A 24,283-nucleotide genomic window follows, 5' to 3' on the forward strand; every position below is an offset into this window, starting at 1 on the left:
TTGTGCCTTCCATTACTGAGAACCTGTTGAAGACCACTCGTCCTCAAATATCCCAGAGTAGCTCCAAGTTAATGAATGTGATAATTTTTCTTTGCTACTTGTGCTTTCAGGGTCACTACAGATTTACAGGAGACATACATATTAAACATGGCATCCTGAATAATTACAGTGACTGAGGAACACATTTTTTGGGTCGGGAATTTCCAAGACTTCAATGAAAACTTTCCTCTAAATCAATGCCAACAAGTAAAAGTAATTCCAGCTTTCCACAGACAGGTTCCTACAGGCTGTTGGTGTAGAGAGGGCAAGACATTTCCCCCTGAGCTGACACTGCTTTTTTTCTCAAAGTGCTTTCCAGTTTTACCCCCAAAATGCTCCCTCCCACTCACTGTGGCAGCCACTGTTGCAGGGCAGCACAGCTGCTCTGCTGGGTGTCTGGCAGGATGGAACCTCATTTGATATTTATAAAAGTCTTTGAGCTGAAATTATTTACTGTGCAGAAAATGTCCCTGTCTGCTATTTATCCTTGTAAATGGCTGAGAAATACCTGGGCTTTTCATACTTGCAGCAGCTTGGGAAAAAATATGGTTTTGTCACTGACCATTAAATTACTCATTAGGTTTTTTTTTCCCCTTTCTTTCTATTTTTTTTTTTTTTTTTTAGTACATCTCAAGCATGTGACTAAAAGGGCTCATCCTTGGTACACTTTTACAGATAATTCTCTTTGCTGGTACAAATCCCTAGCAAGCTTTGTCATCAGATGAAACAGTAAGTTGAGTGAGGGGCTTGTTCCGGATCTTCAGATGCCTGCCCCAATGTCCTTGCTGGCACAAGAACAGGTAACAAGAAAATACTAACCACCTTTTCAAGCTGAAGAATGAATTAGAGAACTCTTGTTTTGTGGGCTGCACGTGCAGACAGCTCCCAGGTCTGCTCTGAAGAGGGCAGGTGTGTGGAGAAGGACCCTCCAAGCAGCCTGAGGGGATGTGTGGGCTCTGAGGGTGCAGGAGAACATGGCTCTGGCCCTCCCTGCAGCACGGCCAGGCAAGAGCTGGCTGCAGACCCCTCTGCCCACCACCCACCAAAGGCCTGTGGGGTCCCAGGGAGGCTCTGGCACTCCTGGTTTGGGACATGGAGGATGATGCTGGGAGCTGATGCAGAGTGACCCCCACCAGGTGAGGGGGAGGTTCTCTGCAGCCTGCTGTGCACCAGGCATGTCCCACAGCTGGAGGAAGGGCAGGGTCAGGCAGCCCTGCCACACATCTCCATCTTTATGCCTCAGGTAAGCCCTGCACTCTGTACATCATTTTCCAGAGGAGGTTTTCCTTCTGCAGAATCAGATATTCAGATGAGTGGCCAAGCTGGATACAGTACTAAGACAAAACATGTATACTTGTCACTGTGCTCAGCTCATAATTCTTTAGGAAGGGAAAGTCTTATTTTTACAACATCAGCACTGTGAATCAGTATCTGTTGGCTGTTTCAGAGGATTTCAAGTCTCATGCAAAACAAAAGCCAAGCTGTGCTCATGGACACCAAAGGAAACTTCTACCAAGGCACACTACTGCTGTAGCTGGCTGCTTACTGCAGTCCCAACTTTGCATTTTCAACACAGAAAATGCGGATAGCTCCTGGTCCAAGCAGCTGTTCTGTCTGGTGAGAGGATTTCCTTGACCTGAATATAATGTTGGGAACAGTTCAGATCCTATGGGCTTAACTATTCTACACACCTTCTTCTCCACTGCACCAAATGCCATCTTCCAGGAGCAGGGCAGGGAGACAAGTACATTGCTCAGGGCAGCTGAGTAATTTCACCCATCTTATTAATATACTAAAAATCCTTACCAAAAGCAAATGGGAGCACCTGCCATGCCTGGGATGCTGCAGGGTCTGGGGACATTTTCTTTGGCTGCTCAAGCAGTTGAGCTGGCAGTGTTGCTTTCTGAAGCCCATTTTTAGAAGCCAACAGAAGTCCCAGCTCTGGACAAGGGTTCAGGAGATCCTGGGGTAACTTTTGTGTAAGTCCACAAATTGCATTTTGTAGAAGTGGAAAGGTGCTGGCAGCTGTCCCCAAGGGATGCTGCTGGGAGGTCCTGCTGTGATGACAGCTGGAATGTGCTGGCTGTGCCCATCACACGCAGAAGCGTGGAAAGCTGTGCCACATGAGGGAAATTTCTAGAGGTGAGCTCCAAGGTCTGGAAAGCAGCCTGTGGGAGTGGGTGGAAGAGCTTACTGAAATGTAATATGCTGGATAAGCAGTGAACATCTAACCCCAGTGAAACTGGGGAAGAGAAGCACTGGGGCAGAGGAGACTCTCCATTAGATACCTCCCTCCCATGACTCTTTTTTCACCATTCCATCTTTCCAATACTCATGAGCTGTTACTGCTGTGTCCTCCTCGTACTGATAGTGGGAAGAGAAAGAAACCAGCGAAAGGCATGGAAAGTTGCATTTTTTGGGAACACCCACCATGCAGGGAACATGCTCCGTGTGGGACCTGCCATGTGAGTGCTGCTTAGCAGGGCCAACCCAGCTGGCCTCTGTGGCTCTGAGCTTGTTTGTGCTACATTTGGGTTTTCTCCACACTGGGATCAGTGGAAAACTAATTTTTTTTTTTAATGTTAAGTTTCTGACAAAATTAATATCTTTGAGGAAATAATTTTGGTAACTTCAGAAATGACTATTTTACACTGGAAAGTCTGGGAACCAAAAAGATTTGCCATCAAACCAAAGAATTCCCACTGTTTTTCAAAACTAATAATAAACTGCTAGAAAAGGGGAAGAAAGAAATTTAAATCTGCTCTATGCCTGTATTCTGGTTTCACTTAAAATTTGGTACTGGACAAGACTACCTTACAGTCTGTCAGATGGACACTTTTGCTGTTGTTACACCTACTGTCTGCCTGCTGGTGTGTACTTGTCACATGAGATGTTTCACCACACTATTCACCTGGCAGTGTGGGTAAACCAGGATTGCAGCCCACAAGAGAGGACAAAAACATTCCAGGAATGATAGAAATCATAATGATTTGGAAAAGAAACAAAAAAAAACCAAAAACCACCACCACTACCAACAAGGAAACAACAACAACCAAAGAAAAAAACACCAAACAAAAAAACAACAAAAACAAAAAAACCAAAACCCAAACCAAATTTAAACCCACCAACTTTCAGGGTTTGGATTCTTTTTGCCTGAGCAGGAGTGCACACATATGTTTTAAATCCACTTCAGAAAGCAATGTCAGGATATATTTTGTAACATATGAAGATTCTTACACAGATGTTCACTGAGAGTCAACTGGCAGCAGGTGGTGAAAACCAGATTGTTCTTGCTTTTCTCTCTGTGGGGAAAATGCCCCTAATCTTCTTCTTGACACAATGAAAATACAATAACCTTGTTTGCAAGCTCTCATGCAAAGTTCGTCCTGCTCCTTGGGAAATCTTGGTGCTTCTCCACATCTGCAATGAATTAAACACAGATCCACACTACCAACAACCAAACAACAACAACCAAAGAAAAAAACACCAAACAAAAAAACAACAAAAACAAAAAAACCAAAACCCAAACCAAATTTAAACCCACCAACTTTCAGGGTTTGGATTCTTTTTGCCTGAGCAGGAGTGCACACATATGTTTTAAATCCACTTCAGAAAGCAATGTCAGGATATATTTTGTAACATATGAAGATTCTTACACAGATGTTCACTGAGAGTCAACTGGCAGCAGGTGGTGAAAACCAGATTGTTCTTGCTTTTCTCTCTGTGGGGAAAATGCCCCTAATCTTCTTCTTGACACAATGAAAATACAATAACCTTGTTTGCAAGCTCTCATGCAAAGTTCGTCCTGCTCCTTGGGAAATCTTGGTGCTTCTCCACATCTGCAATGAATTAAACACAGATCCAGGTGCTACTGATGTAGCCACGATGCAACCAAGATGTGTTTGATACCTTCTTCGGGATTTTTTTTGTTTGTTTTATTTAGAGTCTCTCTTGCTAAGTAAATTTGCCATCCTGCAGATGGGAACAGTTACTTGCAGAAGTCTGTCTGGTCCCCAGCCAGGATGATGGGATGTTTGCAAAGGGAAGTTTCTGTGAGGGTGAGAGGAAGGAAAAGGAAAACATTTCATGTCAGAAAAACTGTAAAAGAAGGAAAGCCTCTGGAGGAGAGACTTTATTTGAGGAAAGGAAATTAGCGATACAAGAACTGGACAGTATTATTAATTTCTCCAAGGGAAAACTTCTCCATTTTGTGTCAGCTCAAGGATTTCACAGCAGCTTTCCAAAGAAAACCAAGGTAGCTCTGGAAATGACACCAGTGCATTAGTGCTCCTGAGGGCAAGCTCTGGCAGATTTAACTGCTGTGATTTAAAACATGGCTGTCCCAGATGTTTGCCTTGCTTGCTGAGTGGAAATTACTGCCTTAGAGGAGGATGTGGCATGTGCTGGGATCTCAGGGCTCGAGTTTACAGGCTGGAGAAGCAAACTGCTTTTATAGGTTTTTGAGCTGACACAATGGGCCACGTACTGAGACAGCTGTGGCACCAGTTTGTGGCCAGTGCTGCCATCCCTTGTCTTGGGTAATCTCTGCTGGGAGTTGGGAGCCAGGCTGGGAACAACAGCTTGGATCAATGCAGATAAATCTGTCTGAACTGTCTGTCAAAACCCTGCTCTCTGAGATGCAGGCACTCCAGAGCTGAGGCTCTGAGGTTCAGGCACTGGGCAATGCTGGCCTTTGGGTGGATGGAGATGTTTCACCCCGAGCTGCAGCACCCAGAGGCTGTGCAGGACCAGGCACAGGACAGCAGCCAGGGCTGTCACAGCTGGGACCCCTGGCTGTCAATTCAGCCAGATTTTAGAGTGCATTTCAGCTGTTTACACATACACACCTAATTCTCTGCTCACGATTTAGGGATCCCTTTTACAGTCGGTGAAGACTGACTCTAAAATTCCAATATGTGTTCCCCCAGAGCAGACATCTAAAGTAGGTGAGACAAAGCATGGTTTGAAAATGCCTGTATTTCTTCACTAGTGCTAAGGAAAAGCTAGGATTTCTCACCCTGATTCTGAAGTAAATTGAACAAATCTTATTTTTGTATCCACTTTTCCGAACATTTTATGTAATTCTGTGGTTTGCATCCTCAGAAACCAGGCTGAATTTTCATACCAAGACAAGACTTACCAGCGGGGCGTTTTCATTTTTGTGCTAATAATAATAATACAATCATTATAAAATTAATCTGCACAATTTAAAAAACTGATTAGCACGTGGAAGAAAAAAAGAACCAAGAGTAGAATAGTCCATTGAATTCCAAATTCAGTAGAAAAATGAATCTTATGTTTTGTGTCCAATTTTCTGAACATTTTATGTAATTCTGTGGTTTGCAGCCTCAGAAACCAGGCTGAATTTTCATACCAAGACAAGACTTACCAGCGGGGCGTTTTCATTTTTGTGCTAATAATAATAATACAATCATTATAAAATTAATCTGCACAATTTAAAAAACTGATTAGCACGTGGAAGAAAAAAAGAACCAAGAGTAGAATAGTCCATTGAATTCCAAATTCAGTAGAATAGTCCATTGAATTCCAAACAATTTAGATTTTTGAAGGAGGAAAACAAAATTATTCCTTTTATAAGACACGCTGTAAACAGAACAAAAGGTAATACTAAGTGTTGTAGATTCCACTTTACTGTGCACTTCTATGCACCAAGGATGGCTGCACTTGAATAAGGATAAAGTAATTTCTGTAGCTAGACCTGTTTATATAGAACTTGGGGGTGTATTTGCTATTTAAAAGGAAAATAGTATTGTAATGCTTAAAAGCTCTGTTGTGTCTCTGTGTTGTGTAAGCTGTTTCTAATCTGTATTTGAAGTTCTGTGGTGTTTATCTTGAGGTCCAGGTTGATGTTAAAACACGTTGCATGGAAGTTCTGCCTACTTCCACTTGAACACAAATGGGCAAATATTCAGTGACAGAAAAAGGATTTTGTGCTTGTAAACGATACTAAATTGGGAAGGAAAATAGGTCAAACAGAAATGATCTGTGAGAACAGAACTTTTGCAAAAGAGACAGAGAAATGAGACAAAGATGCTCCTGAAAAAGTAATTGTGGTGGTACCAGTTGTTGGTTTCTCTGGGTCTGGATTGAAGGCACTTGAGATGTTAGTGCATGTTTGGGCTCAGGTGTTTATTATTTCTTATCAGCAAAACAGTCTCACAACCTGAGTTTGGCAGCGTTTCATTAGAAGGCACAAAATGGCCAACAATCTCTTGTTACAAGGTCTTTTAAGACTAAACTATCCAATTAAGAACTGACACCTGGATTATTTTCCCTTGTAACCCAATAACTGATCCCAAAGAGCCCGCAATGCGGACTTTTCTGCCCAGTTACAAAATGCCACCCAAACCCATGAAGAAGAAGGAAGAAAGCAGCATGAAGAAGAAACCCAGGACAACATCCTGTGCCCTCCATCTTGCTTCCATGCACAACATACTAAAATTCCCAAAACCCGAATTTCTCACCAAGTGATACACCTACACTACTCTCTATAATCTATTTCACACTTTTGTTGATTCTAGTCTATCTTGAAGTCTAGAAAACTTTCTCCATGAATGAGGGTCCAAGTCAGTGTTCCCCTGGGGGTCAGGGCACCCGAGAGCAGACAGAGAAATATTCCTGGTGCCATGGGTTTCCGCAATAATGAAGACTTTTTAAAACTGTTCGGTTTGTGATGGTTTGTTTAGGCTGAGAAGTTTTGGTACAAAACCGCGGGTGTGACTCAGTGAACTCAGCCGGACAGGGCAGGGGGACACGATCCCTGCTGCGCTTCGCTGTCCCCGCTCCGCAGAGGCGCGGGCAGGCGGCGCTCGCCCCGGGCACGGCGGCCCCGCAGCTCCGCGCTCTGGAACCGCAGCTCCGCGCCCTGCCCGCGCCGCTCCGCGCTCTGCCCCAACAGCTCCGCGCCCTGCCCGCGCCGCTCCGCGCTCTGCCCCGCAGCTCCGCGCTCTGGCCCCGCAGCTCCGCGCCCTGCCCGCGCCCCAGCTCCGCGCTCTGCCCCGCAGCTCCGCGCTCTGCCCCGCCCCAGCGGAGCGGCGCAAAGCCCTGCCCGGGGAGCGGGGCAGAGCTCTGCCTGCCCGGGGCTCTGCCGGCTCTCCGCGCATCCCCTGCAGGCAGAGTTTGCTCAACTAGTCGAACTGGCTCTTTCTGTCTCGTATTTTCGGCAAACTAAGAATTTCCTTCCTGATAAAAACGAGCGGCGGGCGCCCCGATTGGGCGTCGCGTTGCAGAGGATGTGACATCAGGCACATCTCTCGCTCGGCTGGGTCGCTGGCAGCCGAGCAGGGCAGCCCGGGAGCTGTTTGGTTAAGTCGCAGCCCAGGTGCTCGGGTTCCTGCCCGGGTTGCTGCCGGCAGCACGGCCCGGCTGCCGTGAGGGCTGCTCGCCTCATGCGGGCCCGGCCCGCGCCAGGGATCGCTGCGGCCGCTGGGGGCTCACCGGGGACGATGGAATTTGAACTCTGGAGACCAACCACAAAGTGAAAAAACAGCGCTTGGGCAGACGGGGCTGAGATGGATGATGAGAGAACAAACCAAAATGCCAGCAAAGTGCAAGGAGCGGGGGGCCAGGCATGTGCAGCGCCGCCGGGCACCGCGCTGGTGAGGGGTAAGTGACACCGCCGGGACAGGGCTCAGCCCGGCCGGGACAGGGGCAGCCTGCTGCTCCAGAGCCTGCTGCAGGACAGTCCTCAGTCTGTCCCACTAAACACCCTTTGTGCTTCTGAGGGGATTTTGAAAAGCTGTTTCTGTTTGATACTGAAATTTTGGTTGTTTTTCTTTCGTGTCATAGAAGAGAGTGGTTGGTTTTGTACTGCACTTTGTGCCAGCAGAAACAAATGCTGCATTTGGAGCGCAGCACACGAAGAAATAAGTTGGAATGTGGCGTGTTTGACTTAAATTAGTGCCAGCAGGAAGCTCAGCACTAGCTCAATTCCTTTCCTTTCCTTTCCTTTCCTTTCCTTTCCTTTCCTTTCCTTTCCTTTCCTTTCCTTTCCTTTCCTTTCCTTCCTTCTTTTTCTTCTTCCTTTCTTTCTCTTCTTCCTTTTCGCCTTTCTTTTGATTATTTTAATTTTTGCTCTTCATTTTTGTCTTCTCCTTTTTCTTTTTCCTTTTTTCCTTTATCTTTTATCCTTTGCCCTTGTCTTTCAGATGATCAGACCTAACTGCTGTTTAGGCTGAGTGTACTGGGTTGTTCTGCAGTGGCATTGCTGTGACCAATGCTGTTGTGAGCAGTTACCCAGACAAATGGTCTCACTCGGGTCATTGCTCTGTGTCTGGCCCAGAGCCATTGAAAATATGACATGGTAAAAAAAGACAAGTAATTTAACTTCATATCCTGAGCTGCATATGTTCAATGTCGCTCTGTTTCTGTGAAGTTACTCCTTCATCTAATGAATGAAATTCAGAAAACGTGGCAAATTCAGAAAACATGACTTTATGCTATCCCTGCTCTTTTCCTGGGCTGTTCAGGATGTTTCCATTAATGTCAAGTTGAAAATTAAGGCCATAGAACCGAAATGCAAGGCTGACCAGTCTATCTGCAGTGTTGTCTGCCTGCCCTCGTGTGTGCCACGTATGAACAGCCTGAGGCTGGGGTGAGCAGGCAGGCACAATGTTATTATTAACAGTGTGAAACAGAACCAGTCCACACCAGAGATGAGCTCCAGTAAAACGGTGGAAGGAGGGAATCCCACATGGCACAGTGCTGCACACAGATCATTTGGTCCTTTGAAGATCAAAGTTTAGTCCATTCCTTTTGTGTCTCCCTGTTCCTTAGCAGAGTCAGTAAGCTCTTCTGGCAATTTCCAGCAGGAATGTATTTGGCTCAGGCTATGTAGATCACAAACTTTAAGGCACAGTCTTTGAGTGTGAAAAATACCATTTGTAATGCTGTTCTATATAATGCCTTAGGATTTTGCATCTGCAAATATGAGTGCAAGAGCATACCTTCACTGGAAGGACTTAAGAGCCCCTTTCAAGTTGTGCTGTACATGAGAGGCATGGGAGGAAACCAGCCTGGGGACAGAGAGTGCAATGCCCTCACACGGTCAGAGGTTGGAAAAAGTCGGTTCAGCCATCACCACAAAAACCTAGTGCTTTCTAGTGCTCTAGAATGCTCTAGAAAGGTCCTGTGAGAGCACTGGGAGCAGTCAGAATTTGCATGTGTGCATGGTTATTGCTATAAGACTCCCTCTGTACGCACCACCCTGCCAGTGTCACGTGCCTGAGTGATGGCAATGCCATCAAATATGACCAGAGGTTTAATGTGACCTCTGGGCTGGCTGGAACTTTCTGCAGTGGGAGGGGAGCTGGGTGACCCAAAGCCATGGAAAGCCAGTGGGATTTGGAAGTCTAGATGCTGAACTACTGGGGTCTGACTGAGCCTCCCTGTGGACTAAGGTATGGGTAAATTTAAAATTTGGACAAATTATGTTGTTTCTTTGTGAAAGAGCAGTTGTACCTGTTTTTGACAGTGAGGAGTCCTTGTTTCCGTGGTGGTACAGACAATGAACAGCTGTGCCCCCCACATACACTGGCCTTGCTGTTCTACATGCAGCTCTGGTGGCAGAGTGCTTGGGGCACATTCATGGAAGTCACTAGCTCAGGATTTTGAAAGCCCGTGGTCAGCTGGAATTGACATTTGCTTAGGACTTAATCAAATACAATACAGATCTGTTATATTCTGACAGTGTGCCTCCTGTGAAGTGTAAGAGGGCAGTGAGACAAGGAAATCCGCTGCAGCCTTTCTCTTCTACCAGGCAAGAAACTTGAGTTCCATCCTGGAGCAGGCAGAAAATAGAAATATGGTTATTTGCCAGAAGGTGATGCCTTGGGTCAAGAAACTGGGGAAATTTGCCATCCCTTCCAGGGGGTTGCCTCCCTGGCATTGCTGCAGGTTAGAGGTGCTTGCTGCAGTTGGAGGTGGGGCAGGAAAGACATCAGCCTGGGGCTGTGCAGTTCATGGCAGCAGATCTGGAATTATGCCATCACAGTTAGTCATCAGTCAGGCCTTTAATCCTGTTCCTCCCAAGGTATCCAAGGCTGGTGTGATGGACTCCATAGGGCTCCACTTCCACCTAGGATAAAACTCTAGGTTTCTCTCAGTTACTGAGCTCCCAGATAGATTATGTGTTAGCACATATCTCTTTTATTTTTCACTGACATGTGTTTTAAATGATTATATAGTCAATCTTTTAATTCATTGTTAAAACTTGGAAACTTGCAAGCCTATAGCCAGTCCACAGATGGCTGGTCTGGCTCTTTTTAGAATTTCAGCAGAAACCTCTCTTTTCTCAAGCAAGGACTGAATAGATAAAATCCACACATGGATATGTCCCTCTTATATCATCATGACATGATGATATCATTAGTTGGTACAATGCACAGGTTGGTACAGGCACAAGCACCTGCCAATATTTGTGTGGCCAAAAAAAGTTCAAGTTGCAGCTCAAAAAACTTGTACTTCAATGTAGATTTTTAGAATATCTATAAACATACTTCCCTTATAACTCATGCAATTTAGGCAATGGCATTAGTTTCTAAATGGGGAAAAACTCTTTACATACTCTGGAAACAACTGACTGTAACACGGGCAGGACCAGTAAGAACAACAGCACAGTCAGATAAGCATCACTTTGACACACATCACTTAGAGCAAAGCTGTTTCAGTCAGTTAATCATTCTGTGCTTTAATAATTGTAGCCTAGTTTTGCTATCCTTATGAACCAGAACCAGAGCCCAGAATTGGCTGTCTATTTGCAAAAGCCAAAGGATGTTTGGGAACCTGATAAAACTGTGTAACTGTAACTGTTGTGGGATGCAGCCCATGGAGCATAGAAGGAGGCAGGCAGAGCTCAAATAATGCTAATAACAAAGAATGCAAATTTATTTAAAAGCTAATTCATAGACTTATAGCCAGGTTTAGATTGGAAGGGACCTTTAAAGGTTGTCTAGTCCAGCAACCCTGCAATGAGCAGGAACACCTTCCTCTAGACCGGGTTGCTCAGAGCCCCATCCAACTTCACCTCGAATCTTTCATCTTTCCATGAATGGGACATCTACCACCTGTCTAGGCAAGCTGTTCCATTATTTCACCACCACATTTTTATGTCTGGTCTAAATACAAGTTATTTTCATTTAAAACCTGTACGATCATCAGCTTATGCGTAAACATTCTTTTAAAGAATTATAGTGGCTTATTAGGGTATTTTTGCTGAAGGCAGACTTCCCACTGTTAAGGATTCCATTCCATGCATGTACTCTAATATGGTTCCTGAGAACCTCAGCAACTCAGCCAGCAAATTGATTGGTCACTGGAGTATCTCTGTAGTGGAAGGAGGGTAGGACATCCCCAGAGAACAGCAAAATGTCTTTCCACAGGAAGTTGTGTGAAGTGCCCTCTGTAAAGGCTTCCCTTCCTTTCCAGGGGGAACCTGGGACATTGACACAGAGCAGATGCTGGGTTTTGAATGCTGGGATGTAAATATCTCCCAGAGGGATTATTGCTGTCAGTTGGCTCTGAGCCATAACATCTGTAATACTGAAGATCTCCCTCTATTAATATTTGCATGGTATATACATGCTGTACCTCACTTTGTGGTTTCAGCAATGCAGAGGACACAGCTATTATTTAAAATGCACCGCTCATGGCAAACACTGAAAACTGAATGTCAGAATCAACAGGTAGCACAATTTGCCTCCTTGTACTTTGGTCCCTTCTCTTGCCAAGTGTTGTTGACTCTAGTCCAGCTCTGAGCAGGGGTAAATGACTGATCAGCTGAACCCTCTTCAAAACATATTCCTTTAGAGATAATTGGTAAAATGTAATAAGTTTGTGAAAAAAAAAGGCCCTGGAAATAATTCAGAGAGAGGGACAAGCTCAGCCAGAGCGAGGTGACATTCTGCAAATCCCTCTCCTGTCTTCTGGAGGGGAGCACAGCCGTGCAGTGCAAGCATGGGATGAGTTAAAAATGCACCAGAGGAGATACTGTCTCCCTCACATTATCTGCTCCAAAGAAATCTTGGCAGCTCAAATAAAGTAGAAGGGAGGTCGCACAGTTGAAGTAAAGTACGCTAGCAAAATAGAGTTTTTAGCCTTTTTCCTGTCTTTGTTTTTGTACAGACTTTATTTCAGACTGGTCTCCTTTACATGAGGCCTCTATCCATGGGCGTCTGCTTTCTCTGAAGAAGCTCATTGAACAGGTACCTCTCCCCTGGGTTCATGTTGTGCACGAATTTAATGATGTACTGAACTATCCTGGGTGATGTATTAACTGTGGCAGAGGTAATGGGCTCACTGGGATCTCTGGATGGCCGAGGGCAGCTCCTCTGCACCTCCTGTGTGTGCCTGTGAGCTGTTTCTGGTGCCCCAGCTGAGGGGCCAGCTCTGGACCCAGTCATGGGTCTGGTTGATGCTTCAATTCAGTCATCCAGACATTGTTTCTGAAGTGCCTGAGCATATCTCAGGGCCTGGTCTCTCCAGAAGGTCAGGGATAGGTAGAAGTGATTTGTGAACCTCACCACTTTGTTTCTTTAAAATACCTGTGAAGGAGATAATAGAAAGGGAAGGGGCATTGGAGACTCTTCCAGCTTAGTCTTCTGGAGCACCAAGGCTGTTAGAAACAAAAGATCTTGTGGAATCCAACCAATGTTTCTGATGCATTTCTTTCCTTCAGTGGTTGCCTCGAGGCAAAGAGCAGAAAATACTTCAAGAGCATTTCAGGGTTCAAGCCAGTCAAACAACCACAATATACACAACCACTGGACAGTCCACTAAGCTTTTGTGCTGGTTTTCAGTGTGTACAAGGCAGGGCCTGAGGTATGCTGTGCCAGTATCCACTCCAGCCAAACATCACAGCCTCTTCATCCCCTTCACCTGCTTACTTTCTGAGATAAATAGCTGCAGGCAGTTGAGGAAAGTCTAGTTAAATAAGACTTTTAAAGAAGGTTTTGGGGTTTTTTTAATTGTGGATTTTTGTATGGGGGTTTTAGTAGTTGGTTGTAATGATATTTTCCATTATCTTATCAGGGGAATGATGTCAATCTTGTTACAGCAGACCAGGTGTCTCCTCTCCATGAAGCCTGCCTGGGGGGTCATGCTGCCTGTGCCAGTGTCCTGTTAAAACATGGTGCTCAGGTGAGTAGGTGATGGGCAGACCAGACCACTGTCTCTAGGGTTAGTATGGACCAGACCACTGTCTCTAGTGTTAGTATGCTGTACTACCACACTTTAATGCCACATGGTGTCATAGCAGAGTATCTCTGTGATTTACACTCTGTACTTAGCTCAGCTTAAAGTACTTATGAAAGGCACTTCCTAATAAAGCAATCCAAAAAGCACAGATATAAGCAGCAGTTATTATTGTTCTTTAGATGAGGATGTGAAATGTTCTCATCTTTCACAAGAACAAGGGGAAGTTCATCTTGCAAAGTGTTTATAATCCTGCAGCAGTTAAGGGTGTGTTTTGTTTTATGCACACATTAATCTTATCACTATCAATACGCAGAGTCTTAAGTAGAGGCATAGGAATGTTAGGTTCAGCTGACAAAAAATGGGAAGAAAATGGAAACAAGATGCAAGTAAAATGGTGAAATGGTGTGTCATGGCCACTACTTTTCAAGCTAACTTCAATATTATAGTGAATAAGAAAATTCATTCATACATATGTTACCTTACCAGATATTACCTTTTAGTTTAAAACGTAAGAAAAAAAATTAGAAAATAAGGAAGGATTGCACACTTTAAGCCAAAAATGAACTGTTTCAGGAGGGGGCTATAGATTGATGTGTTTCAGCTAAGATGACTGAGAAGTGATCGTGGTCTTACATTTAGCTTGGTAACTCCTGAGAGACTCAGAGACCCTGGAGTAGCCCTGATGATTTTTTTTCTTTTTTTAGGAGAATCTTGGGGGCAATTAAAAAAAATACTTTTTAAATGATCATTTTAATGAAAAGTTATAGTCTTCAGAAGCACTGAGGTGTTTTGGCATGGAATTAAATAAAAAATATCGAAAACCCTATTTTCTGCTGAGAAACTGGTTAGTTGTCATCAATTTTGAAATACCAAGAAGAAAAAAGTCTTGCTGGATTTTTGTGTTATTTTCCCCCAGGTGAATGGAGTGACTGTTGACTGGCACACCCCACTGTTCAACACTTGTGTCAGTGGCAGTGTGGCTTGCTTGAATTTACTGCTGGAGCATGGAGCCAGCCTACAGCCACCCTGTGACCTGGCATCCCCCATCCATGAAGCAGCAAAGAGAGGTAACCCCACAGGCATCAGCTCTCCTTTCCATGCTGCTAGCAGCGTGTGGAAGTGGAGGGGAGAGATAAAGAAGATAATTTTTGTGGTTTGGGTCATGTAAAATGCCTTGCTAATTGGTCTCATCATGAGGGGTGCAGTTCTTCCCAGCCCTGCTGCTCCTCAGGGCAGGTCAGCTCAGCTGTCAGATCCTCTGAGTGCACCTGGAAGGGAATGCAGTGTCCAGGCCAGCTGCCTACAATGTGGACATTTGAGGGAGACGTCTGGCTGTCTTCAAAAGGACTGGAGAGAAACATGGAGTGATTCATCTCATCTGCAGTAGACATCTCAAATGAGTCAGATAAAATGTGAGGGCTTTAGCCTGTGAGGCTTTAGCCTGTTTTGCTGAACGTGGCTTTTCAGCTCCTCTTTTGTTTCCTGGATCCATTGGAGTGGATGAAAGTATTACACTACCACCTCTTGACAAAACATTGAATCTTTGCCAAACTACACTGCTGCAACAGAGAATTTGCTGAAAAAAAAAAGCCTGATCTCTGTGATTTGACTCTTCCTTTATCCCTTTTAAGGTCATGTGCAATGTGTCGAACTCCTTGCATCCCGTGGGGTAAATATAGATCACAACATCAAGCACCTGGGTACTCCGCTTTATGTAGCATGTGAGAACCAGCAACTGAACTGTGCCAAGAAGCTGCTTGAGTCAGGTAAAAACAGAAGTAAAGAATGGTGTACTTTCGTTTCCTGAAACATCTGTCTTTGGGTTATCTTTGCATCAAAGATTTAGAGGAGCTCCTGCTTTGGGACCAGGAGATGCTTCACTCCTAATAGCAGCTCTGATTAAATGTGGTAGCAGGATGATCAGGAATTCAGTTTAATAGCTCCCAACAAAATAATGGGTGATCCTGGATTTCACATGGCTGATTGTGCCTGGAACAAGCTAATTTTTCCAATGTCTGTGCATGTGATGCTGCAGTTATTTGAAGTGAACAGGAAGAAATTTAATTTTTAATTTTTTTTTACCTCCTCTTTACCCAAAACAATTGATTCAGCCACTTTTGCATAGTTTTGATTTCCAATGAGTTCATGAAAAGTTGGAGACATTTCCAACACAGAAGAAGGTTCAGCACTGTATCCTTTGCATCACACAAAGGTGTAAATCTAAATGCTTGGATAATTACACAAAACCACTTCTTGTTATCCACAGTAGTACAGGTCTTCTAGCCAAAGGGGCCATATACCTAAAGTAGCCACATAACTGGTACAAAAATGATGCACCAACAAAGCTACTTTAGAAAAGACAAGCAAAAATCATCTATATCACGTTTTGGTAGGTCACTGTTTAGTACAATGACCTTTTTTGGGAAGAAGTCAAATACAAATTAATCTAAATCTTTTTAATTTAATCTGAATTAAATGTTTGGCAACTATTTTCTTTTTTCTGCTAATTTTTTTCTGCTGCCCTCTGTATATGGGAATGTGTACTATAAAACCATTATAGTTTTGAATTAGTTCTGCAGCTCACCTTTCTTAGGGTGTTTTAGGAGCCATTAATCCAGGGTAATGAATGGGGGAACTCTCATCAGGGATGCTTATGCCCTCTTCTATGAAGGACCTCTAGAACTTTTCCATCCTCGCATTTTTTCCCTAACAGATACTTTGGCATTTGGCAATCCCACCAGCTTAAGTTTCCAGTACAGAGCACATTGAAATCCTGCCTTTATTTTAAGGGATGGGAAGCAGAGGTGGGCCACAGGTGGGAGCTACACCTTTGTCTTGCTTCAAGATACCCTTGGGCTGGGCTGAAGGTGAAGGGTGAAGGACTTCCTCATGCACCATTCCTCTGGGATTGTTTTCTTTGTCACAACCCCACTCCTCAGCCAGTGAGAGTTGTGCTTGTGCAGATTGTGGCACCAAGCCCCAGCGTGAGGGAGTCCAGCTCTGGGTGCAGGCTTCAGCACTTGTGTGTTATTCAGAGAAAGAGCAGCTAGTGCAGTGAATGAAGATGGGCTGCTGTGCAGTCATGGCTCTTCTCATTGTTGTTTGCCCCTCCTGTTGTTCAGGAGCAAACGTGAACAGCGGCAAGGGCCTGGAGTCCCCTCTGCACACGGCTGCCAGGAATTGCAGCGTGGAGCTGGTGAAGCTGCTGATGGACTTTGGAGCAGACGTGTGGGTGAAGAATGCTGAAAACAAGAGGCCAGTGGAGCTGGTCCCACCTGGCTGCCCTCTGGGCCAGCTGTTCCTGCAGAGAGAAGGTGCCCCTTAGAACTTGTTTTAGGGAAAGCCCACACAGACTATTGTACAAGGCTATGCTATTCCAGGCTGCTAGCACTAGAAATTGGGAATAACTGAGCTTGCCTCCATTTGCTGACATAGGGACATTGTTCAAGTGCCAGAATATAGTGGTGAACTAACAGTGATAATGATAAGAAAAATAACCCATCCTGAACCTCCAGATTTTTAATCTACTGCATCAGGATGCAATCATCTTGAGCTTGCCATTTAATGCAAAATAGAGTTTAGAGCGAATAAACAAGCAGAGACCCCTTAGAAATAAATTAACTTTTTTCATTACCTCAAACTTCGAATTCAGTGAGAATCTGTCAGTTCCCTTGTGTCAGACAGTAGTAGACCCAGGAGTGTTCCATGGAGTGTGCTGACAAATGCAGGCAGCAAATCACTTCTGATGGGAATTGAGGCTAGGCAGTGAGGATGAGATTTGAGATCTCTGCATGTACAGTAGATGGTCAGGTTTGTCTCAGCACAAATTCATAAATGCAGATTTGCAACCCAAAAAAATTTAATGCATGTAATACTAAAAAAGGTATATCGAAGAACTTGGTTTTCAATTCTTTGTCCTTTACTTTTATTCTTGGGTCAAGCTTTTACACAGATGCAAACGTAACTTTAAAATTAAAGACTACATGATTTTTTTTATATTAAGGAACATTGCACAGGAATGATATAAGGAATTATGTATTTATGTTCATTTATACACTAGACTTTCTGTAAAGACCAACCTTATGTGTTGAATAATAACAGCAGTATCAAGCCATAAGCTTAAACTTTAGTAAGAGTCTATTTCATATTTTTAAGTTAAATAGTTTCAGGTAATTTTATTTTATTTTATTGATTTAAATCAATAAAATAAATTTAAAATAAATTTTAAATTTATTTTATTTTATTTTTATTTTATTATGAAATCTGTAATGAATTATGGAGAGAAATGTTACTTATTATTGAGGGAAATTAGAATAAGATCCATAGTGTCTACTCATTTTTATATTTGTGTTCTTTCTTAGATTTTCTCAGTCAGCAAGCTATATACATTACTAAATAATCTGGATTTTAACTATTTTAAACAAACTGGTAATTTGTTTAAAACAGTTACACATTGATGAGATTCTTGCCATAGAAAGGTATAATTGGAATAACAAAGTGATCAGGCCCTGCTTGAAAAAGTAACATGAAAGTAGCATGGAAACAACTGTTCTGTGGATGTTATGCATGAGCAAAGGATATTTGGTTTCCCAACCTAATCTACAGCACACGGAGCAGTGATCTCTTGGAGTTCCAGTCCCTGCTGCATTCAATTCCTGACTCCTGTGGCACTGCATGTGTCCTGTTTATTTGAGATAGAAAAACATTTCAGGCATGCCCTGTGGTGCTGGCCTGGAAACACTGCTCAGGCTGAGCTGACAGCATGGGCAGCGAGGAACTTTTCTAAGTGAAATTCAGCAATCAAAACCAGAAACAATAAATGCCTGAAGGGAATTTTCCTGTGGAATAGTGGTTTTTCTGATGTTCTCCAACACGCCCTTCTCTGAGTGGGGTCATGCCTGTGGACAGCTGATGTCTTTGACTTCTTTGGCTGCCTGAGCAGCTGTGATCTAGGAGAGTGGTGCAAGAGCTGCTCTGCTGCCATGCAAGGCTGCAGCCCCGCAGTCCATGGCCAGGCAGGCTGCAGGGAGCGTATTTGGCGTTTGGCCACCAGAGATGAGCTGGTGAGTGTGCTGACCCAGTCCCCTCCCAGGACCAGCCCAGGGCAGGTGCAGCACATGTGGTGGTTCCCTTCCTAGCAGTTCACTGTGCTGCTGGACCATCATACCTGCTTACATCTCAGGGACAGTCCTGCGTGTGGGTGGGAAAATTAGTGAGTGCTCCAAAAATGTACTGTGTGCTTGTGTTTGCAAAATATTTTCCAGTGTAGTGTCACTGCTTGTGTTTTGATAAGTCTTCATGTTTTGGGTTTGGTTGTTTTTTCTTTTAATGGAAGCTTTTGTTTTTTTTAATGAGATGTTTGCAGGCAGAGCCTTTATCTGTGGGATCGGAGTCAAGCACGAGCACAGTGTGATATTGCAGTAGTTTAGCTAGCTTGCCTTGTTTTGTACCCACAAACAGGGTGACAACTCAAAGGCTGGCTCCTACAGAAAAGTGCAGCCCTTTGCACAGTCCTTGTGATAGCACAGCAGCTTTCAGCCCTGCAAAGCTGCTGGAAATGTGGTGTCCTGCATGAAGGAAGTCTCAAAGGCTAATCAAAGCTGCCACCTCACCTTATTTTTGTTGTGGCCTCCCTCCCTTCCCTCTGCTCTGCAGGAGGGAGGGCATCTAAACTGTCCCTTCCAGCTCACTCACCTGCCTCTTGCTTTCTGCAGTGTCCCTTCTCATGTCCTCCCCATTCCCTGCATCCAGCCCCCTCGTTGGTGGCCATCTTCTCACCTGCCCTCCCCAGCCCCTGCCACCCTACACACTCATCAGCCCCGTGCAAACCATGCTCTGCAGGGCTGAACACTGATGGCTGCTGCAGGTAGAACTTCACATAGGAACTTCCTCTTCCCAAAAAGGATTTTCACTTAGATGTTTTTATAAAGTGACAAAGATTCTTCAACAGGGCTCCCTTCTATCAATATGGGACTGGTTCACCTGGAAGGTTTAAATAAAGAACTACAAAGTGCTCCTTTTGCTATGTGTTCATTATCACTGTTATGAAATACACCTCAAGAAAGTAGTGGACTGAAAACTTTGATCTCACTGGGGGAGTGAGAGGAGGGAAGGGCTTTTAAAGTAGCACCACTCATCTCTTATCAGACACTACAAACATTTGTACAGCTTAAAAGGGAAAGACTGATGCTGCTGATGCCAGTTGAGTACTGACAGAGTGACTAGGCATGGACTGGATTGCAGGTGGGCAGATGTCTTTTGGGGGATGCAGGTTTGACTTCACTGCTGAAAGTGAAAACCTGGTGAGAGGTGGGTTGCAGGAGGTGGGTTGCACAGCTGCTGTTTCAGGTTTATAGTCTTGACGTTGTAAAGCCACATGTGTAACCTGTTCCCTGGATCTTTCTCAGGGCCACTGTCCTTGATGCAGCTGTGCCGCCTGTGCATCAGGAGGTGCTTTGGACACAAGCAGCATCAAAAAATAACTGGACTTCTCCTCCCAGATGAGCTGAAACATTTCCTTCTCCACATTTGAGCCTTTTCATGTTCAGAATGGTGCCTTTAATAACACAGCAAGGTTTGTTGACTTTTTTCATCCCTAGTGTTGCCAGTGTTTGCAATGATAATTTATGGCAGTTTTTGGTCTCCAGTAAAGCCTGGGTCAAAGAAGCACAGGGCTGACCAACTCACTCAGTCCTCAATGCCATCACTCCCACCAAATCCATTTGGAAAAAAACAATCCTGCATGGCTGAATGGTGAAGCTTGGAAATGTGATGTGAGAGCCCCCTTGAAAGCACAGAAAATTTGCGTGACATTTTAAAGTAGATCTCCCCATTCTCTGGCACAGTTTCCGAGGTCTTGTGGTTGACAGCCCCTTACAAAGAAAACACATATCCCAGTCCAGCAGTAACAGCATTTCATGTGAGCATTAGGCACACCAGGAGAGCTGCAGAGAGCTTTCTCTGTAAGCAGTGCTCACGTGCCTGTCCTCTGTGAGGGCTGTGCCCGCAGCACCACGAGGAAGGGGAGGGAACCCAAGTGAGCCCAGCTGCCAAGCAAGGAAGGCCCGCTGGCAGAAGTTATTTATTTTCTAAGGGTATCACACTGCCAACAGATGAGCACCAACTAACAATCATTTGCATTTAGGCCAGTGTCTGAAGCAAGTATTTCTGCCCTGACAGCAAATAGGTCACTGCTGATGGCAGCTCCATACAGTGCCATAATAGTGGGGCAAAAGTTTTTAATCATCCATTAAAGAAAATTACTCCTGATACTTTGAGACATAGAGGAGCTACACTTCAGAACTAGCCATTTTCTCCTTGTAGCATGTTAATTTTCAAGGACACAGGCTAACAGGCTATCAGTAGCAGGCATTGAGTGCTCCTCTTTTCTGCTCTGAAAATTAGGTGGTATTTCAAAAGGATTTTTCAGCATGCATCAGAAAAACAACAGCTTCTACACCCCTTCTCCACCCAAGAAAATATTAAGAGTGAGATAATATTTTCTTTTCTGAGAGAGTTGCTACCTTCATAGCATTTTCCATGGGAGTGGTAATAATAATGCATCTAATGTGTGGTCATAAAACAAACAATGAAATCAAAGTCCATTCCAAATTTAAAAACTGTGGGCAATTACTGCCCCTGCTCAGTTGCTGAGCAGTGGGATCAGTGTATGACATGTAGTTCTTATTCCACTGAGGTTATAAAAACATTATGTCATTATTATAAATAAAAATTATTTCCAGCTAAATATTAACACTGGGCATTTTTCTTTCCCTTTCAGAAATGGGTCCTGCTGCCACAAACTGAACTGCAGTTCAAACTGAACTGCTCCCTTGGGTGCTCCCCTGGGGATATCAGCTGCCTGATGGATGTGGGAGCAAGAATGTTGAGAGTCCAGCTCTTCTTCCCATTGCCCTGTTTCCTTTAGAGCTCTAAACCAAAGTGCCTCTGCGTCACCTGGAGCAGCAGCATACCCAGCACCCCCAGGGGCTTCCATGCACCCCTGAGCCAAAGGGGCAGCCACACACTTCGGTGCTTCTGGAGATCCTTTTTCACCTCGCTGCGGAGACTCCATAAGAGTGGGCTGGGAGTGCAAAAACTGCTGACATCACTAACACCAGCAGTGGGAGATACAGAGCCCTCAGCTCAGGAGTGGAGAGGCTGGAACCTTCAAATACATGAAAGCTGATTTTGGTGTTCACTTATGTGCCAGTGTGAGCAGTGCCAGCCTGCCTTGTGCAAGGGGAAGGTTAGAGAGGAGAGGTCACGTGCTACCTGCATGCTGGTATTTGATGTAAATCACAATTCAAATCCTTGTCTGCACAAATGACTGCTGGCTATAGGTACCCAGTGTGATGGTTTGATTCCTTTGTGCTGACCAAACACAGCTCTCTTGGGTTTGTGGGACACTAAATAGTACCCTAATGGGACAAAATGACAAACACAGTTAGGTCTCTACCTCCTCTGGTGATAGAGGCACTTGGGAATGTGTCACTTATCTGACCCAATTTATCACACATGTTTGAGCCATGTAAAAATCAACTGGCTGGTTTAAGATGGCCTTCTATATGGTTTCCCTCATGCCCAGGAAGAAAAGCAGACATCTGTCTTCACAGAGGTTAAATAAAAGCAGGTGTCTGGGATGGGAAAGGTATGTTCTAAAATCACTGTCTTAGTTAAGCTGAATCTGCATTGAACAGGCAAGGAATGGACAGTGAACCTAGTGCTTAACTGGGACATTAAAGTGTGCTTTGGTGACACAGTGGAAAGCTGGAGATCCATCTCATTATATTCTAGATGATGAAGAAACATTTTTGTACGTACTAATTTTACTTTTACCTTTAGGCATCTTATTTTGTAACTTCAGCCAATGGATTCATAGGAGTAATTATAATACCAGGAGAAAATTGCTCTGAGAACCAGGTGAGGGTGCTGCTTCTAGATTGCTTTTCTTATGAAAATTTCATGGTATGACTCTGTTTACTTGAATTTCTCTGCCCAAGTGGAATTAGGATGAATTCTACATGCTCAGCTTGTATCATCTCAGTCTGTTTACTTATTTATTTTCATAAAAATCATGGTCAACACTGGTGAATTACAGCTTTATGCATCAACACTTATCCAGTTACAAACTAAAAATACAAGATGCAGACTGAATAAGCTCTTTATAGGTGAGGTTTGGATTTTTTCTATATTTGAAACCATTCAATATGTAAAGCAGGACTTAAATGATTGTCAAGAATATATTTAATCACATTATTTTCTATTTTTATGTGAACAGTTTAATGGTAGTTAAGCCACACAATTTTGTAGGATATTTTCTCAGAAAATAAATATTTCTTACTGTTTTGCTTGTTAATTTGTTTTCATTCTGTTTTTAAATAATAAGCCTAGTTTTGTGGCTTGACTGATACAATGGAATTTTGAACTCTTAATTTCTTTCAATCCCACCTGCAGGCAGGTAGTGAACAGAATATTTCCTTCAAATAAAACTATAGTAAATATGAGGCTAAAATGCAAATACTGTACAAATCTTGCCTTTTGTTGATGTTTTAATGTAGAGCTGGACTTTTGATATTCCTTCTTTGCTCACTTGAGGCTTAGTGAAAAGGAGATAGAGATTCCACAAAGCAGGAGATGTAATTTTAGATGGTCGCTGTCTTCAGCTTGGTTTTGGGGTTTTTGGGGGGATTTTGGTGGGGTTTTTTTTTGGTTTTTTGTTTTGTTGTTTTTTTTTTTGTTTTGTTTTGGTTTTTTTTTGTTTTTTAAACTCTTTCTCCTGCCAGGGAAGCAAAAGGCACCTGCAATGTTCTGGTGCTGTTGTGTGTTTGTACACAGCAGGAACCCTTTCCTGGAAGTGAGTGTGGAGGTCCCAGTGTGGTCAGAAGCCCAGCAGGGTCTGTCAGTGCCTTGGGTAGCTGTTGGCCTGGGGAGGTGTGCAAGGACAGTCATTCCCTTTCCATTCCCTCTCTGGGAGTCCCTGCCCATAAGGAGCAGCTCAAAGAGCAGGGCCAGTGACAGCAAATTGCTTTACAAAATGTTTCTTCTGATGGATAGAGAGCTGCTTATGGAAACTGTGGAACTAAAAACACCTCAACAAAAGAAAACCACAGATTTAAGCAAGACATCAATCTTTTGTTTCATTGAAATCTTGGTGCAATAAATCTCTGCAGTTGCTAAGGGGGATCGGCCACATCCCAGGACACAGCTCTTTCTGCAGTTGTGAAAAGGTCCACAGTTGTCCTGTACATTTCTTGTTTTATATTTTCTCTTAACTGGAAGCAACAGACATGCAAATCTAGTAAATGTAACATACAGTTTTGGAGCCTATTCAATGTCCTCTTGCCTGTCCACTGACATAAATTCTTTTGAAGATGACTAAGAAGGAAATAAATTTTACTTTAGTAGCTTAACCAAATGGGACAGACTGGCTGAAAAATAGTAGGTTAGTGGTGAAAAAGAGAGTACTTTTACACCTAAAATGGGATATGCTCAATTCCCATCAGACTCATGTTCTTGAGGATCATGGGTCTGAGACTTGATGCTCCTGAATCCACTTTTTCTTGCTTAAAACATGCACTGTATTTGTCAAAATGGAGACTGCCTTGCTCTGCAGTTCCAGCCTGAATCCTGCTGGCTTTGGATAAAAATTCCCAGGAGTTATTTCCATGAATCATGGGTCTGAGACTTGATGCTCTTGAATCCACTATTTCTTGCTTAAAACTGTATTTGTCAAAATGGAAACTGCCTTGCTCTGCAGTTCCAGCCTGAATCCTGCTGGCTTTGGATAAAAATTCCCAGGAGTTATTTCCATGTATATTGAGCAATTATTTGTCCTTCCTTGACACATTGCTCAGCTCACTGCTCCAAGGGATACTCACTTTCACGCACCAGGCAACATTTGATGCAAAACTGCTCTCAAGGATACCTAGGGGAGTCAGCTTTCCTTTAAAATGACAGCAGTGAACTATTGCTGGGAAGAGGAATGTTTCAAATTCTTGTATCATTTAACACAGTAACCCTTACTCCATCC

The 24,283-nt window shown here is 43.8% G+C and overlaps 1 protein-coding gene across 1 annotated transcript; it reads left to right on the top strand.

The window, feature by feature from the left end:
- Nucleotides 1-7,088: 7,088 nt before the first annotated feature.
- On the top strand, nucleotides 7,089-21,089 carry ASB9 (ankyrin repeat and SOCS box containing 9). Its single transcript, XM_039714479.1, has 8 exons — nucleotides 7,089-7,665; nucleotides 12,181-12,260; nucleotides 13,087-13,194; nucleotides 14,168-14,318; nucleotides 14,883-15,017; nucleotides 16,374-16,565; nucleotides 19,659-19,825; nucleotides 21,032-21,089. The coding sequence occupies exons 1-7, from the start codon at nucleotides 7,572-7,574 to the stop codon at nucleotides 19,781-19,783; spliced, it is 885 nt and encodes a 294-aa protein (XP_039570413.1). The 5' UTR covers nucleotides 7,089-7,571; the 3' UTR covers nucleotides 19,784-19,825; nucleotides 21,032-21,089.
- Nucleotides 21,090-24,283: the final 3,194 nt, after the last annotated feature.

This window comes from Passer montanus, unplaced genomic scaffold (genome assembly GCF_014805655.1).
Source record: "Passer montanus isolate IOZ18808 unplaced genomic scaffold, ASM1480565v1 scaffold3, whole genome shotgun sequence".
NCBI lineage: Eukaryota > Metazoa > Chordata > Aves > Passeriformes > Passeridae > Passer > Passer montanus.

Bases quoted from the DNA above. Each gene is read 5' to 3' on its own strand.
- ASB9 (XM_039714479.1), top strand. From the start codon at position 7,572: ATGGATGATGAGAGAACAAACCAAAATGCCAGCAAAGTGCAAGGAGCG. The intron at 7,666-12,180 runs GTAAGTGACACC...GTTTTTGTACAG, and splicing joins GGGCACCGCGCTGGTGAGGG to ACTTTATTTCAGACTGGTCT. The intron at 16,566-19,658 runs GTGCCCCTTAGA...GATCTTTCTCAG, and splicing joins GCTGTTCCTGCAGAGAGAAG to GGCCACTGTCCTTGATGCAG.